General features: G+C 34.5%; 2 protein-coding genes across 2 annotated transcripts; both read right to left on the reverse strand.

The window, feature by feature from the left end:
* Positions 1 to 972: 972 nt before the first annotated feature.
* LOC111509535 (U3 small nucleolar RNA-associated protein 25 homolog) lies at positions 973 to 14,647 on the reverse strand. Its single transcript, XM_023165300.2, has 5 exons — positions 13,465 to 14,647; positions 12,853 to 13,095; positions 12,562 to 12,794; positions 10,629 to 11,022; positions 973 to 1,372 (listed from the first exon to the last, which is right to left on the reverse strand). Exons 1-5 carry the CDS (start codon positions 14,554 to 14,556, stop codon positions 1,028 to 1,030), a joined length of 2,307 nt encoding a protein of 768 aa, XP_023021068.2. The 5' UTR covers positions 14,557 to 14,647; the 3' UTR covers positions 973 to 1,027.
* Positions 14,648 to 15,482: 835 nt separating this feature from the next.
* On the reverse strand, positions 15,483 to 17,447 carry LOC111509532 (glutathione S-transferase 1). The gene is made up of 4 exons (XM_023165296.2): positions 17,141 to 17,447; positions 16,850 to 17,050; positions 15,948 to 16,115; positions 15,483 to 15,688 (listed from the first exon to the last, which is right to left on the reverse strand). Exons 1-4 carry the CDS (start codon positions 17,279 to 17,281, stop codon positions 15,536 to 15,538), a joined length of 663 nt encoding a protein of 220 aa, XP_023021064.1. The 5' UTR covers positions 17,282 to 17,447; the 3' UTR covers positions 15,483 to 15,535.
* Between the last annotated feature and the right edge of the window lie 1,791 nt (positions 17,448 to 19,238).

Genomic DNA, 19,238 nt, shown 5'->3' on the forward strand with positions numbered 1-19,238 from the left:
GGTCCATTATATTGGTATCTTGAAGGTTCTCTAGTGTCACTAAGTGGGCTCGAGTTGTCGTTTAGGAGGACTCTTATCTCCACAAGTCACACCTCACCTGGAAGGGGTATTCTAAAGCTCGTTGCTGCCAGATGTGTCGTTAGTATGGTTCATCTCTAGATTAATTTATGAAAAGCGAAACTGGAAGGGGAGTGTAGTTCTGGAGAGTGGAAGTTTTGTAGGGTTCACCCAATGCCAGAATTTCTAGATCTACCTATCAATCTAAATTGAAACTGAACTGAGAGCTGATGGTGATAAAACAGAATTCAAGCACTGGAGAATCTTTGTCAATTTATATCACATTCGCTGATACATGCTTTGCAAAAAAAATGCTGAAAGAATAAGGTTAGGTTAGGTCTGAAGTGAGTGGGTACATTCGACCCCCACCGCAACCTGCATGGGTTGAAAGAACAAACCAGGAGAAAATTTGTTTAGGTCTAGGAATAAACCAAACATACAACAATTGCAAAAGTGACAACTATTTTATATGTCACCATTTTTATTGGGTTTGAAGGTCGTCGATTTTTAGAATTTCTTCATGACATTTCTCTGGCGCAAGAGGCTAGTTTTCTTCAGAGTTTCATACATCTTGAGTTAATCTCCGATGACTGGGTACTCCAACTGCTTACTTATTCAGGTAGTTTGATGTGCACACAAGCAAAACGCCAGGAACCAATTCCGATATCGACGGCCTTCAAACCCGAATAAAAATAGTGACATTGAAAACCTCGGCCGCGAAAGCTTTAACCATATTGTCAGTATTTCTATGTTGCAACAATTCTCATTTAGAACTATTTCGTATGTGAATGGAAAATAAATTGGCATCAATTTTGTATTTAAATTATGAATAACCATAGCTATACAACCTACACCTAAAAAATATCTTCAAAAGAAACGAGCCTACGTTTATGTATCGGAAACCGACAAAAACTCTTGTCAGTTTTTGGAAAACATTTTAATAAAATCTATTTACAAGAAAATACACATTTCATTCCGAACCTGTCACCATCATATGAACTTTTCTGTCACTCTGTATCATTTTGGCGGCTTTTTCTGTCCCAACACAGGCAGACAGTTGATACACATCATATTTCGAATAGATCACAGTAACAGTCATATTCGAGGAGCTACCGATTTTCTTGTTGAGGTAGGCTTCTTGCATCAGATTGCATATTTCATAGTAGAAGTGCGGAAAAACAGGCAGCTGATAGAATAGAAGGTGACGAATGCCCTTTATCCTCTTTCTGTTGAAAAAGTGGTATCTTTCTGTGTACAACAGAAAATGAGCGTCTCCATGGAAAAACATGTCCCTGGCACGTGCAATTTTCGCTTCCTGAAAAAACATTCAATTGGTACAGTTATGAATGCATGTACACTCGAGGCAAGGAATCATTACACTTGATCATTTAAAAATTGTGATAAAACAGTTTTATATAGCATACTTTTTTCCAGTGGTAAAAAACATACACAATAACAGTTGGAACCAAAGCTCAAATAAAAGCACTCGGGATTCAACACCAAGCAGTGCTTGGTGTTGTTCAGCCCAGTGGTGCTGGGCTGAACAACGGCTGGATTTTCACACTATACTATCCATAAAGTGATGGCATCTGTTCTTATGGAGACATAACCTATGACAGAAGACTTAGTCAACGAATATCAAAGAAAAACGGGGCTCCCAAAGCAGTATCTCACAAAGTTAGGCTAAATATATTCTTATATCGTCATTATAAATTTTAACCTCAAATTGGGAATAGCTCTGTTCAATATTCACTATATTGAAACATTTGAATTGCTGGATATAGAATTTTGAATACTAAATATAATGTGCTGAATAATTATAGAAGTCCTGAAGAATTCAATGATACTGATTCAAAATCCTAACACAGTACTACTATTGAGTAAATTTTATAAATGAAAGCAAATCTTTATTAAAAAGTTAGGTTGTTGCAAGTAGTAGCCATGTCGTTTGGTTTTCATTACTTTGTTGATTTATATCCGATGCAACAAAAGATGACGCACATATAAAGATCCATTGACCCTAGTATAGAATTTTATTTGTCACATACTTGGTAATTTGAAAATTAATAAAAGAAAAATATATAATACCGATATCAACATAAATATATTGTTCACCAAATGGAAATGTCTAATTTTTTCAATATTATAGATGAAAAACCACAATGGAATTAGTGACTTTATTTAAATTGAAAGGGGTTTATTTTTAGTAGAGATTAGTTTTTGGGAAACAAAGGTTTTGGCTTTCTAGTTCACCATCTTTAAACAAAAAAATGTGGGAATCCTCCAAAGACAGGAAGAAAACAATTAATTTCAAAATAAGCTCTATACAATGATGTGCAGTTCAAGCAAAGAAGTAACTTTCAGACACAAACTGAAAGAAAAAGCCCTCCCGAAACAACTACTTTCACTCACATAAAGTGATGACATCTCTTCTTACGAAAACATAACCTATGGGGTTGACAGAAGACTTAGTGAACGAATATCAAAGAAAAACAGGGCTCCCAAAGCAGTCACTTATAAAGCTAAGCTAAATAGCAGTCTTTATAACTATTTTTTTGTATAAAGTTTGTAACGTGTTTTAATGAATTATAAAAGGTTTTAAAATACTAGGGTACCGCCGCGAAACAACACTCGGTATGTATAGTGAATTTCCTCACACATGCGAATTCATTTATTTCGTTCGCCGGTCAAAATGAGCGATTTCAATTGGGAATGCGAATCTTATGGGAAAAAAAAGTAGGTACGAAAAAAAAACCGTATCGGATGTTTCGGTCGACCGAACAGTGACTGTGTGTATTTTGGATAGATTGGATGAATAGTGCATATTATGTATCGTTATTAACGGATTTTTCACTATTGCATTCCAAATTGGCGAAGTTCGTTTTGGATTATAGTATTTTCTGGATATCGCCGAAGTTTCTTTAGTAATAGAGGATAAGTCTATAGAATATTAATATTCAACGTCTCAGGGTTGCGTCGGGTTTTTGCACATGAGGTGAGTTGTGGAAAATTATATTCCTTTTTATACCGCGTTCTGTTTAGATCAGACCGTAACACTTTCCATGACTTTTTAGGCGTTTTATGATACTGTTTCAACTTGTATTTCCAATTCTCCCGAGGAATAGGATTTTGTGGTAGTCTTCGAGGTGATAAAAGGATTGGATAATTTTTCCTTTGTCTGGGATCAAACATAAGACAGCTGATACGGGAACGGAGGAAGTCTCACCCTATCTCGTGGAACGTCCCGATAGAATTCGCTTAAGGATCCATTGATAAGTACCACCCAGTGGATGTTTCTTTATTTTTTGTCTATTCGCGCACATAAGGAAAACACTTGCTGTGTGGGAACAAGCCGAGTATTTTTTTCTTAAAGCCTCCTAGAATTTATATATATATATGTATATATACCTATATTTGGTTACCTTGATTTAGTTTTACGAATAAGTAGTTGCGTTCTGAAATAAAGGTTGATTTTTATCGACTTTATTCTGGAACCTTTCTCTCGAGAGTTTTTTTGGCCTTTAACCTCTAAATTTTGTATAATTTGTGTTACAAAATATTTACTGTGCTATTATAGAGACATATTTATACCATTCACATATTTTTATTTCAACTAACATATAGGTTGGCAAGTAAGCCAATTGGATTTAGTGATTTCAACTCTAAGAGAGGTGTATGTTATATTTTTTCAAATCACTTGGCGCCCTCTCATACCATTTTTTGTGTCTAATACTAATAATAAGACCCACACCCGACTCCACTGAGATATTAGTCGGTGCATACACCTAAACTGTTTTATCGCTTACTAAGAAAAGCCAAAAATCACGTAACAGTTTTATTGGCGCTCAACTTTGGGGGCCCGATTTTTGAGTTCTGTATTGAATTAATTTCTAGTGAATTTTATGTTAGTTGAATTTTTGGAATATTTCATGAATTGTATTTGAAATCATTTTTTATTTTTTTCGAAACTGTATATGATATATCGACTGTATTTTGTAGGTTGGGAAAAAAAAACTTGGCACATTTTCAATTTTTTTCCGAGTTTCTATCAGCCTTCAGCTTGTTTTTGTCCACAAAGCATTTTTATTTATCGAGAATCGGGATAATAGTAATAATATTTAGTAAAATTTAAGGACACTCACATTTTATATTGTTTTACGGTTATAGTTATAGTCATTTTGTTCAATATTTAGTTCACATAATGGATCCTTATCGTTTGGCTAGGGATGAGTTGATTTACGAACTCAAGGTTAGGGGTTTGGTGAATACTCAGGCTCTCACGGTTGAGGTTATGAGGAAAAAACTAAAAGAGAACCTGAACAATGAAACTTGGGGAGACTTGGTCACTGATGAGAATTTGACTTTAGATCCTGTTTCTGAAGTAGATTGTTGTAATAGAAAGGTTGTCAATTTATTGGAATATTTTGAGGAAAAAAATATTTCAGTTGGGAGCACAGAACAGAAATATGTCAATACTAAGTTACTTCACTTGTACGGCAGGTTAACGAGATTAACTAATGTAGGAGGAACCAATGATACAATTAGAAGTTCTATTACTAATTTGTTCGAACAATTAAATGAGTTGGAAACAAAATTAGATGATAAAATTTTTATTAGCAAACCTCAGGGTGATAGTACTAGTAGACAGAATAATGATAATAACTTAGTGATTACGCCATCTTCATCCACTAGTTTAAGTAATAATCAAACTACTCACAGAGCATATGTTCCGGTACACAAATGGGGGATTCAGTTTAGTGGAAATTCAAAAGATAAATTAGGTTTGGGAGTGAATGCTTTTCTTGAGAGGGTGGAAGAATACAAGATATCACGAGGAGTGTCGGAGGAGGAACTGAAATACTCTATTACAGATTTACTCTTTGGGGATGCATTAATTTGGTATCGTTTAGTGAAAGATAATGTTAATTCTTGGTCTGATTTTGTTAAACTTTTGAAAGAAGAATTTTTGCCTTTCACATTCGAAAGAGATCTCAAAGAGGAGATTCGTACTAGTGTACAGGGAGCTATCGAAGGGGTTGGTACTTATTTTGCTCGAATGATGAATTTATTCAAGAGACTGCCACATTCTCCAACTGAATCGGAAAAATTGGAAATTTTGCGTCAAAATATAGATTTTTATTATATTCACGGTTTAGGTTCACGTCTACACGATATCAATTCGGTTGATTCTTTATTACAAGAATGTAAAAAATTAGAGAAAACTAAACACTTAGCCGAAAGTCGTCCTGTACCCAATCGAAGGTTATGTGTCCTTGAAACCGATTTGGCCGGTCCTAGTTCAAGACCATTGCTTTCAATAAATAATATTTCCAGTACTAATGTTGCCAACTTGACGTGTTGGAATTGCAAAGAGGTAGGACATAGTTTTTCTAAATGTTCAAAATCTCGTTCGCGAAAATTTTGCTTTCGCTGCGGAAAACCGAATGTAACTAAGTTTCAATGTACTTGTAATCCTCGGGGAAACGGCTCAGGAGGTCATTAAGTATCCGGTCTTCTAGGACCTCCTCATTGAATAAACCGGAAAACGATTCTTGGGGGGCATGGTTAAATTTTATAAGTGTTCAATATCGGAAAAGTAAAATAGATGCAATATTTTGTACATCTAAAGATGATCCCCGTCCATATATTAATGTGAAGATCCATGGAATCAATTTTTATGGACTTTTAGATACAGGGGCAGCGCAAACGATTATAGGTAATAAAGGCTGGCCTAAATTATTGAAGTTAGGCAATCTTGTTAGGTTAGAAAAAAATAATTTTAAAGTCAGGGTTGCGAATGGAGACGAATGTAAAGTTTTGGGGTCTATCCTACTTCCAATAGACTTAGAAGGTAAAGTAAGAATTATTAGAGCTTTAGTCGTAGAAGATATTGAGGTTGATATCATTTTAGGAATAGATTTTTGTAAACAGATGGACATTGTCGGTTCTTTTTCAAATAATTCGTGGGAATTTGGGGATAATGGAAATCTGTTAGGTTTATGTCTGGTTGGAGTGGAGGACAGGTCTAAGTTAAATGAGCTAGTTACCGATTTTTTCAGTAAAATGAAAAGCGATTTAGGTTGTGCCAAGGGAGTTTGTCATGTGATCGATACAGGGGATGCTCTACCTATAAAGCAGCGATATTATCCAGTTTCTCCGTATATTCAGGAATTGATAAATAAGGAGGTTGATAAATTGTTACAGCTTGGGGTTATTGAGCCTTCAAAGTCTGCTTGGTCCAGTCCAGTGGTGATGGTGAAAAAACCGAACAATGAATATCGTTTTTGTATAGATTTCAGGAAGGTCAATCAGGTATCAAAAAAAGATGCTTATCCACTTCCGTACATCAATAGTATACTCGATAAATTACGAGATGCTAGGGTTTTGAGTTCAATTGATCTGAACAGTGCATATCATCAAATTTTGTTGGATCCTTCCAGTAAAGAAAAAACCGCGTTCACAGTTCCAGGAAAGGGTTTATTTCATTTCAATAGAATGCCTTTCGGGCTTCATAATGCTCCTGCAACTATGCAACGTTTTGTAGATACTATTTTTGGGCCGAATTGGAAAACTCAGTTTTTGTTTATATGGATGATATCATTGTAGCTACCAAGGATTTCTCTTCACATCTTGAAGTTTTACGAAAAGTTTTTGATAAACTTTTACAAGCGGGGTTGACAGTTAACAGAAACAAATGTGAGTTTGTGAAGAGTCAGTTGAGATTTTTGGGATATCTTGTCGACGAACATGGTCTCCGAACAGATCCGCAGAAAGTTGAGTCGATGCTGAACTATCCAACTCCGAAGACAGTCAAAGAGGTTCGTCGTTTTATTGGAATGGTCAGTTGGTACAGGCGGTTTATTCCAAATTTCGCTTCTCTAGTTTCGCCCATCAGTCAACTAACTCGCAAACACCAAAAATTTGTCTGGTCTGAGGAAGCCGATTCTGCTTTCTTGAGAATTAAGGAGTTGCTGATTTCTACGCCCATACTCAGTTGTCCGGATTTTTCGAAGGAATTCATTTTGCAGTGTGACGCTTCACAGGTGGGAATAGGTTGCGTGTTGACACAGAATTTGGAGGACGGTGAACACGTGATTGCTTATGCCAGCAGAGCCTTGACTTCTCAGGAATCCAAATTTTCAACCACGGAACTGGAATGTTTAGCAGTCTTATGGGGAATTCAGAAGCACCGTTGTTACGTTGAAGGAGTTAAATTCAAGGTCATTACGGATCACTTTTCACTTCTATGGCTTCATAAACTTCAAAATCCTTCAGGTCGCTTAGCTAGGTGGTCTCTCCAATTACAGAATTTTGATTTTGAAATAATTCATCGTAAGGGTAAATTGAACGTGGTACCCGATGCCTTATCAAGAGCGGTAGCGTATATTGACGTTACTCAAGATGATTATGATCCATGGTATGAAAAACTTCTATACAAAATCCGTTCCGTGCCAGAAAAATATGTTAAGTGGTGTGAACGGGAGGGAAAACTTTACAAGCTGGTGAAGTCGACTTCATCTTCTGATCCTGACCATGATTGGAAATTACTGGTACCCAAATCTCTTCGGAAGAAAGTTTTCATGGAATGTCATGATGCTCCAACTTCAGGACACCTAGGGTATTTCAAAACAAAAAATCGAGTTGCATCATTATATTACTGGCCTAAACTGAACGTTGATATAGCAAAATATATAAAGAATTGTCAAGTCTGCAAGTCTCAGAAGCCTGAGCAAAAACTACCATTTGGTCAAATGAGTGCCCGAGTAGTATCTCGTCCATGGGAAGTAATCTGCTCTGATCTTATAGGTCCACTTCCACTCAGTAAGAAGAAAAATCGTTTCATTTTTGTTGTGGCAGATTTATTTACCAAATATGTTTTACTTTTTCCTATCAAGTCCGCTACTAGTCAAGCCATAGTAAATCATATGGAAAAAGATATTTTCATGATATATGGTGTACCTGAGCGAATAATTTGCGATAACGGTCGCCAATACGTAAGTAATCATTTTAAAAAGCTAGTTTCCTCTTACGACTCTCACATACAGTTCAATGCTCATTACCATCCGCAAGCAAATCCAACTGAAAGAGTTAACCGTGTTGTGAAAACCATGATCAGGTCATTTATAAAGGATAATCATCGCACTTGGGATGAAGATCTTCACAAATTCGGATTTGCTTTACGAACCGCAGTGCACGAAGTCACGAAATATAGTCCTGCTTACTTAAATTTTGGACGTGAGTTATATCTTTCGGGAAAAGTTCATAATAAATTGGGTCCAAATATCGAAAATACCGAATTTGAATTTGCAGATAGGCAATGTTTAGCTGACCATGTCAAAGGTTTAAGGGAAATTAATGATTTAGTCAAGTCCCGGTTAACTAGTGCCTACGAAAAGAGTGCGAATCGTTATAATTTCAGGAGACGACCACTCAATTTGGAAATTGGTCAAATAGTTTGGAAGAAAAACTATCAATTGTCCGATAAGGCGGCTTATTTTGCGTCAAAATTAGCGCCTAAGTTTATAAAGTGCAAGGTAGCCCGGAAAGTTTCTCCTAATGTATATTCACTGACTGATTTTGTATCGGGTGCTTTTTTAGGTAATTGGCATATTAAAGATATCAAGTTAGATTAAAAAAAAAAAAAAAAAAAAAAAAAAAAGAGTATATATGTAAATATATTTTTTTTTTTTGGGGAAGTAAAAGGGGAGTTTGTAACGTGTTTTAATGAATTATAAAAGGTTTTAAAATACTAGGGTACCGCCGCGAAACAACACTCGGTATGTATAGTGAATTTCCTCACACATGCGAATTCATTTATTTCGTTCGCCGGTCAAAATGAGCGATTTCAATTGGGAATGCGAATCTTATGGGAAAAAAAAGTAGGTACGAAAAAAAAACCGTATCGGATGTTTCGGTCGACCGAACAGTGACTGTGTGTATTTTGGATAGATTGGATGAATAGTGCATATTATGTATCGTTATTAACGGATTTTTCACTATTGCATTCCAAATTGGCGAAGTTCGTTTTGGATTATAGTATTTTCTGGATATCGCCGAATTTTCTTTAGTAATAGAGGATAAGTCTATAGAATATTAATATTCAACGTCTCAGGGTTGCGTCGGGTTTTTGCACATGAGGTGAGTTGTGGAAAATTATATTCCTTTTTATACCGCGTTCTGTTTAGATCAGACCGTAACACTTTCCATGACTTTTTAGGCGTTTTATGATACTGTTTCAACTTGTATTTCCAATTCTCCCGAGGAATAGGATTTTGTGGTAGTCTTCGAGGTGATAAAAGGATTGGATAATTTTTCCTTTGTCTGGGATCAAACATAAGACAGCTGATACGGGAACGGAGGAAGTCTCACCCTATCTCGTGGAACGTCCCGATAGAATTCGCTTAAGGATCCATTGATAAGTACCACCCAGTGGATGTTTCTTTATTTTTTGTCTATTCGCGCACATAAGGAAAACACTTGCTGTGTGGGAACAAGCCGAGTATTTTTTTCTTAAAGCCTCCTAGAATTTATATATATATATGTATATATACCTATATTTGGTTACCTTGATTTAGTTTTACGAATAAGTAGTTGCGTTCTGAAATAAAGGTTGATTTTTATCGACTTTATTCTGGAACCTTTCTCTCGAGAGTTTTTTTTGGCCTTTAACCTCTAAATTTTGTATAATTTGTGTTACAAAATATTTACTGTGCTATTATAGAGACATATTTATACCATTCACATATTTTTATTTCAACTAACATATAGGTTGGCAAGTAAGCCAATTGGATTTAGTGATTTCAACTCTAAGAGAGGTGTATGTTATATTTTTTCAAATCACTTGGCGCCCTCTCATACCATTTTTTGTGTCTAATACTAATAATAAGACCCACACCCGACTCCACTGAGATATTAGTCGGTGCATACACCTAAACTGTTTTATCGCTTACTAAGAAAAGCCAAAAATCACGTAACAAGATGAAGTCCAAATTCAAAACATTTCTTTCCTGAGTAGCTTTATATTTGATGGAGTCAACATAAACATGTTTTTTCTAATTCAAAACATAAAATTATGTATCACTTTTTTGCTATCAGTAACGTTAACAACTATTCATGTTTTCTTAATCATATTCTTTCATATTCAAATTTATCAACAATTTTCAAAGTTTTCACCAAATTAGTTAAACTGGTATGGAAACCAAGAAAACCTCAGTGAAACATTGAAAAACTATGTGATGATATGTCAGTCAAGTATAATAAAAAAAAATCAAGAACCAAATGAATTTTGAAACTATTTTTTCATTGACGTTTTTTCTCAACACTTGAAAAACTAACACAGTCTCAAAAAAGATATTTCTTGGATATTACAATGAGAAACAAAAGACTAGAAACACTTCAAATTATATTTTAATTGTGAAAATTTTCAACTTCTACTCATATTTTATCATTTTCATATGTTTATTGTACGTATTCTCAACTTTTCCAACAGTTGATGAAAAATAATACTGTACTTTGCTGAAAATATGACTAAAAATATGATTGGTACATCTCGTTCCAAAAAAGTTACTTACCTTTGAATACTCGCAAATCTGCACAAACCCGATGTCCTCCTTTCTGAAGTAATTTCTCAGTCGAACATAATCGAAATAACTTGGCACAAAAATCATTGTTTGTTTCATCAAAGCCTCCCTTTGCTGCGGTAATATTTTATCGACAAAAAACTGGAATCTAGCATCTACAGCTTCAGCAGCGCTCTTACATTCAAATCGGTGGAAGACATGAGGAACTTGAACAACCACTTGACTGATAGTGCCAAAGCCAATGGGGTTAATGACTTTCACTTTGCCAGCATAGTTATGGCACTTTTTGTTGAAGATGGCGTTGATTTCTGCTGAATTTATTGAAGAGAATATCATGGTGTGGCGGTAGTATTTTGCCCAACCGTTCAAACTCCAAGTTCTCACTCTAAAAAAAAGGAGCTAATGAAATCCAAGAGTAATGAGACACTTTCGGAGTCTGAAAATTCTGGGTACAATATTTATGAGGAAGTATTGATATTTAGTTAGTCTAGCCTGGTTATGTGAATAAACAAGTTAATGCAGTACCATAGTCACGAAGATTAACATCTATTCAATAAGATATATTGACAGACAACAAATTTGTCTCTTTAGGTTGTTTTTATAACATTCATAAAATATGTGAAAAAGGTATAAATACATTACCAATGGTCAGATTTACATGTAAAACAAGACATTGGAGTGAATACATATTGAAATTTAGACATTTTAATAAAATGAATAAAAACCTTTTTGTCTAATTTCCACTGGTAATTTTATTTTTACGACCGGTTTCGAGTTTTATCACATTATCAAGTATAAAACTAACACGTGAAATCGGAAAACTACATAAGGAGATTTTAGGTAAGCTAGGAGGGAAGATAGTTAAATGAACAAGGGTACCAATAATAAAATTCAACACTGAAGATTATGGGGGTTGTCAAACTTATAAATTTAAGAGTGGAGACCTAAACGAGAAACTCGATTTATGTTGTGTTCAATTTTATAGTTGACATCCTTGTTCATTCAACTACCTCGCCTTCTAACTTACCTGAAAACTCCACATAAAATTTAGTTTTCAGATTTCACATGTTAGTTTTATTCTTGATAGAGGGGTAAAACCCGAAACTGGTTGTAAAAATGAAATAACTAGTGAAAATTAGACAAAAGTGTTTTTATTCATTTCATTAAAAGTAATTATGAATTTCCACAAAATAAACAAGTCATCAATCACACATATTAGAAAGTTATACACATAATTTGAGCCTCATAAAATAAAGAGAAAATTAGTCCAGCTTCTGGATATAATCACTTAAAGTATAAAATGATCCTCGAATTGAGTATTTTTTCAATGTCTGTTTAGAAGTTTTGAGACTTGTTTCTCACTTGATGTTTTCAGGTAACAAGTTGAATAAGTGTGCCTCAGCATATAAACATGTCCTTTTGTATTATGATAGTCATGTTTTTGTTTATTGTTTTGGTGCTTTATACCAGTGCAAAATATAAATTAATCAGGCGACCTATAGAATTTTGACTTGAATGTGAATGAAGCATCATAATGATTTGTTTAGTTTTTTGCAAACAGCATCTACGTGGTTGTTGAACAAGAGTTTACAGTATAGTTGGAATTCCAATTACTTGAATATCCCCTTTATTCACAAGATCTGTGTCCAGGCAACTATGATGCCTTTGCCCAACTGAAAATTGTCTGAAAGATTGTAAATTTCCTTCCAACGAAGTGGTGATAGACGCTGTGGAGGCCTGGTTTACAAACTGATATTTTTTCTTGAAAGGTCTACAGGTATTGCAGATTAACCATTATAAACGTATCCAATCGAGAGGAGAGCAACAATAAAATACTCTGACTTTAAAATTTTGTTAGTTTCTATAGTAGGCAGTATTTTTTTCAAATTGCCTTTTTATACCCTTTCCTATATTTGATTAGTACCTGGCGAAATCTGTTCCATGGGAGTCCTTAGGCTGTAAATGCAAGTGATTGACAATATGAATAACGTGATCCCAATTTTGCATCAAAAATATTTCAGTCTGGTCAAAAATAAGAACTTCTATAGAAGCTAAGAAATCATAATCTCGTTCAGGTTCTCCTTCAGCCCCAATGATTGTTCTTAGTCCCAAAGGTGAAGCGATAATGATATCCGAAGAATAAAAATCTGCATAAAGCTGAAAATAATAAAAAACTTTACGTTTCTCTAGAATATTACCTAATGATGGGTATTACCTTTATACTCTTTTTTGTTATAGTTAAACCTATTTTGAAATCATCACTAGTATTGCCCTGAAAAATCAGTTCGTAGTCTTCTGGTTTTGGATTTTTTTTAGGTAAAATAAGTTCATTTCCTGTATAGTCCTCTTCAAATCTATTTTTATTCATAACATTTCCTTTATCTTCTTGTAAAATTAAATCAATTATCATTCTGACAGTTTTGTAGGCTGCATCCTTGAACGGAACAACTATGAGAACCTGAAAGAGACAAAAATAGTGAAATAGTTTGGCATAGAATAATTCCAAAATAAGTACTTTTCCCAAACACCAGAACTCGACGTGGGCAAGCAGTTTACTACATCTCCTGAAAATGCTAACTTGGTTGGTGAAACGCTTGTCGAGTAGAGAATCGAGAGTTGAGAACTGGTGTTTGGGGAAAAATGCTTGTTTTGGATGTCGGTAGTAGTAGACAATTAATCGCTGATATCATCACCGGTAGTGTGCCTTACAAAAGCAGTGTGCACTGCATTGGTTTTGTTGGCATGTGTGGTAACCAGACGAATACATTTTTAGTTCAGATTCTTAATGACCATCAACAGTTTCACAATGCCACCTAAAATAACATACCTTAGGCCTGACTAAACCTTGGTCTCTAAATTCCTCTGGAACATCATCCTTCTTCGAGAGTTTCGAGTTATGATGTATAACTTTAGTTCTAGTTTTCAATACATGATTCACAGCATGCAGACAATAAACATATCGTATTTCTTCCGAATTTGAAAATGTTCTGCCAGGAAAATAAAAATCTTGATAATTATTGATTATGGAAAATATTTCAGCTTGTAATGGGCTGAATGTTTCATCACTACAATGTTTCAAATTAACTTTAGGTAGGTTACCTATAATTTGAGATTTGATGAATAAATCTGAAGGTTTTGCCATTCTTTGAATTCTTTCTGGCACAGAACCTGGAGGGGCATATATTTTTTTCTCAGCAATACTGAATTCACTAGGTTCTTGATTCACAATGTCATTGCATTTTGGGATTTGTATAGATAATTGTCCAAGTACAGGCCAAGTTTCACAGGAAGAAATGACAGATGCATTTTGTAGTGATTCTAACATGTTGTCATGCAAATCATGAAAAATATGTTTGGCGAAAGGATCCTCAGTGTTATCAATATCTTCCCATTTTTCACTTTCTGGTTCTACGTGAATTTCCTCAGTGTGGGGATCAACTTCTTCAGAATTTGACATTTTATCTTCATCAACATTCTTTTCACTTTCTACATGCGACTCATCTCCACTGGAGGTACTATCATGATCACTTTTCTCTTCAGCAGGTTTTATTTCTTCCAAAACTGTCTGTTCCTCAGTTTCGCTCTCACTTTCACTCTCACTACTACTTTCGATTGCCACCGACTTTTTATTTTTTCCTGATCCAGTAAATGTACTTAGTAAGTGATCCAGATCTCCAATTTCCTCTTCAGAAGAAATGTGTTCTTCTTCGGGTTCCATTTCCTCCAGTTTCTGCCTTTTAGGATTCACTCTTTCATGTGGTTTATCGTTATTAAACTTTCTTTTAGGTATTTTATTCTCCTCATCTTTCTTAAATAAACTGTACGTTTTCCTCGGTCGAATTTTTTTTGGGCCTTTCTTGGATTGAAGATGAGGTTTCTTAACAACATCCTTATATTTTACTTTTCCACGTCGAGCCATATCTGTTTAATTTTAATCCAATATTAAAACGACTACGACCGCCAGTCACATTTTCAAAAACGTAAACATATTAAACACACCAAAATGTGAGGTTATAGCTGAATACCTTCTTCTTAAATTATTGCAGTTAAAACGTTGCCAAGGCACAGATTTCCTGTTGGTAGGGTTAATTGATATGAGAAATTACTCTATTCTTTGTCGATGTGTAATATCACAATTTATGTGTGCCATTTCTCTTAAAGGAGAATGGTTTAAGGTCATACATTCTATTATTGAATTAATGCATTATCTTATTTAAAAAACTGTCTTCCTAGTTAGTTTATTCTTCTTTTGGTATGAAACTAGATCTCATTATTTGATGTAGTTGCCCTAGCTGAGGATTTCTTGTGAAAACGAATACAAAATAAAGAACTTGACAAATACAAGTCGATAGCGAAAAACAAAGTGCGGAAAATTAAAATAAAGAGACCTGAATTACGTTAATATAATATAATTACTTTACTGAATGCTTAACATTTACCACCAATCTATTATTACTTGATTTGCCAGTCCTCCAATAGCACAGAAAAGTGCTAGAAATCCGGGTTTTCTATAATCAATGTGACATTGTTTTTTCATTGACCCAGGCTTACTAAAAGTTGAATTCACTACTCCAATTTAATTCAGAAATATTTTTTGAATTTAATTTTTTCCACTGTTGAAAATCAAGCATGTGTACCTAGATTTATGTTCATATTAGAAAGCAATTTCTAGTAAAATAACAGTTCAACTATTTCAATAATGATATGTTAGAGATGAACAGTAGAAGTTGAAGTTTATGTGTACAAGGTAGTGAGTATACCCAATGAGTTTGCGATTGTGTTGTCTGAAAATAATTTTCCATTCAAACGTTTGAAATGATCATCTCTAAATAATTAATACATGCCTTCATAACAAAATATAAAAACTTTTATTTGATGTATTAAATATAATTTATATCTTAGAGTTGACCAGGGGCCATTTTACTTTTAACTGCCTTTCCAAATTCATCAGCACCTTTCTGGTTAGCTTCTTCATATTTGGGAATGGATAGAGCACATCTGGCAGCCCATGTGGCGACATTAGAATACGGACTGATATCCCATCCGACAGCCTGAAAAGATTAATTGGTTAGGTAAGGAATTAAAACATTACAAAGCTGCTTTATTGAATGCAGAAGATAATTTTATTGATAATGCATGTTGTTTATGTCCAATTCATACAAGTTCATACAAGCTAGTTTTCACCACTTTACATATACACTATAAAATAATGGCATGATCAAAGTTATGACTAGGGTATTGGTATTATCAATAAAATCATGACTATATGCATTCACCATGGGTGAATCTAATTCACCCATGGATACTTACTACAATACTAGAAACAGAGGCAACCAAAGAACAATCAGCTATTGTCAGTTTATCACCACATACAAACTCATTTCCTTCTAGAAATACATCCAGAAATCCCAATGCTTCTTCTAAAGGGCCTTTTTGTTCGTCGAGAATTTGATCTTCTCCCAAGTAGAGTATTGGATACTGAAAAATATGTAAGAGCAAATACTTATTAAAGTTTCCACGATCATTGCCATACACAATTCCTTGATATATCCCTATCAGCCTAAAGCAGCAATATTCCATAATATGCTTTACAGACTATTAAATTTTCCATTTTCAGTAAGTAATTTTGAAGGAGAATTGATTTTCATGAAATAATCACCTCCTATACTTCTAAAAAAAGTATGGAAAAAGTCATGAACCAGGTATATCCAATATAATTAAGATACTTTGGCGAACTCACCAATAATATCGCTCATTTTTTCTCGAATAAATACTTGAACGTTACTCACAGAACAAATGATAATTTGAGCAGATTTATCAAAAACACTTTCCCCCATAACTTTCTGTCTCTTCTGAAACTCAAATGATCTCTTCAGTACCTACTCGGCACTAAATTTTTACTGAAATTGAAATTTTTCTTCAATGATTTGAAATTTGTCTGGTGAAGTGACGTAGAGAACGTCAAAGTTTGTGGTAATTTTATGACCATTCATTTATAAATAGTTCATCTGATTTTTTCATATTAGTTCACATTCCCATTTTACATGAAATAATTTAACCAAGTTTATCGATATACTGAACAAAAATGTCAATATATGTATCAAGTTTTTAGTCGAAACAAATGTAGGGCAACAAGAATCCTTCCAACTTCAAATTTGCAACTTGTGACTAGTGCATTGATTCTATCTTTGTGAATTTATTGCTTTACATACACATATTGCTCGAATCCTAGGATAAAGAGTTCCACAATCAAAATATAGCCTCTGATTAATTAGTGCTCTCTTTCTTGGGTTTTTTGGGTATAAGCTATCATCTTTACCATACGCAGTGGCTAAGTAGCAAGAGATTGCATGGCTGTCCCAAATGGTGAGGTCACCATCCACAAGTGTTGGAACACAGTGCTGAGGGTTGATCTACAATAGAAATGAGTTAAATGAAAAGTTATTGGTTATTTAAAAAAACTATAACCAATTTCTGAATAAATTCTGTTCTGGGCTACTTACCTTAATAAAGTCCTCCTTAAGTTGTTCTTTCTTGAATAAATCGACAATTTGTACATCTAAGTCCACTCCGACAGCTCTGGCAGATAGAAGAGCTCCTCTTGAGGGTGCACTTTTTGGAAAATGGTATAAAGTTATTGCCATATTGTTATTTTCAACTTTGCTTAATCGTACAAAACTAAATCTACTGCTGCTGCTTGAACTGACAACATTCCACGGTTAAGTCAGTTAAGTAGAGTAGGTCAGGTTATTAAAGACACAGATTAGATTAAAGATTTGAACTGGCAGTTCAAAATTGTTCTCCAAAAACAACCACGAGTACAAGGTCGTCTACAGACAGCGAGAACCTCTAGCACGTACACTTTTACACTTTAGCATATGTCACATCAGCTCAGTATAGTTAATATCAGTCACAGTGTTTAAAAAATCTGTTCAAAATCTGTTTTTTCGTTAATCAGCTGTCGCTCCCATTCGATCGACAACTCACAGAAGTTGAGAAACTTATGCGAGCTAAGGACTAACGAGGTCTTACCTTTAAACGTGTGATTCCTAACCCGGTTGCAGAATCATCCCAGCTTCAACCAGATAAATTCTCTCGAGAAAAATATCTGGTCGAGACGGGAATCGAACCCACGGCCTTCCGATCGTGAGTCAGGAATACTACCACCGCGGCCAATTCCACAACATAGGGAACCCTGCTAAATGCGATATTTTAATTCACAATAGAACAAAATGTAATCACTAACCTAAATTAGCAACATTAGATACAGAAAATGCAACTGATATTAAAAAAAAACATAAATTATTGAGTTTTTTAGTGGCGCACAGTCTTGTTAATATGCCGAATTCCAAGTGAAACATAAAATATGCTGTGTGTTACCTACTCAAATATATTTTTCTAATGTGTTTAACATTTCATTTTTATTGCATTTTTATGTACGGTAAAGTGCCATGAATGAATGTTTTTGTAAATGATACTTCACTATATATGCGAGAAAAGGCTCATAGATTTAATATTATGTCAAGTGCCAAGTAATAATATAACTAAATATGCGAGTTTTTTTTGGGAAGCTTCTGAAGACATCAGACAACACATAGTTTTGTAGTGTTTATTTTACCGAAGAGGCGGCATTTTAGGTTATTTGTTGAGATTAGTGAATTCAAGGCCAGACAAGAAAATCAAAACTCATCGTTTTTTTTATATAGAAATCACTTCAGATTATCCCAAGTCCAAAAGCTATTAACAGATGCATTGGAAAACAAAACTATCAGTTACGACAACTTTGGAAAGTGGAATACTTTCTCTGAAATTGTTAATACCTTCACCATGACTTTTTCACTCCAGACGAGTGTTGACGTGGTCTGTCTGGTATTAATATTGATTGGTGAACCTAGGGAGACATAATTTCAACAGTAGAGACCGATCCTGGTTCAGGTAGTAGAAGAGCGCGTTTACTACCAGTATCGATATATTTCGAAATTGGATTATAAATATCGTATAATTATCAGTTTACAGTATGTAAGTGTCTACCTCGAGTATACATAAAAAACAAAAGCAATCATATCCATCCCTCATCTCATTAATAACATTTCGAAGCAACTCATTAGATAGAACTGTTAGAAACAAAATCTATTTTCCGCTAATAAATCAGAATAGGTACTTCTAACCTGACTTTTTGTAGGTAAACCAATATTTCCCTCTATCCAATATTACTGGATGATTATATATACTTCAAATGCGAGTAAAACGGGAAAATAATTTCAAAGTGTCTCATATTCAATACCAACTCAAATGTGTCAAAGAGAGCAACATCCCAATTCACAGAGAACATCGCTACCAGAATTTAATTCAGAGAGATCCGGTCAGTTAATCTGTCATATGAAAGGAATTCAATTTGTCACCTAGAATACCAATCGATATACCTAAGTAAATTTACATATATCATCTACTTCTCTGAAGGAATGAGAAGGCAAAAATCGGAAAGAAGTAAGGTCACAAGACAGTAATATCGCAGTTATATCACAGTCATTAACGAAAGCACGGAAGTTGAAAGCAAACCGATAAAAACATATACAAATAAAATTTTTTCAAATTATATAC

This window comes from Leptinotarsa decemlineata, unplaced genomic scaffold (assembly GCF_025532065.1).
Source record: "Leptinotarsa decemlineata unplaced genomic scaffold, Ldec_3_MD MMD2_tig00026282_RagTag_RagTag, whole genome shotgun sequence".
Taxonomy (NCBI): domain Eukaryota; kingdom Metazoa; phylum Arthropoda; class Insecta; order Coleoptera; family Chrysomelidae; genus Leptinotarsa; species Leptinotarsa decemlineata.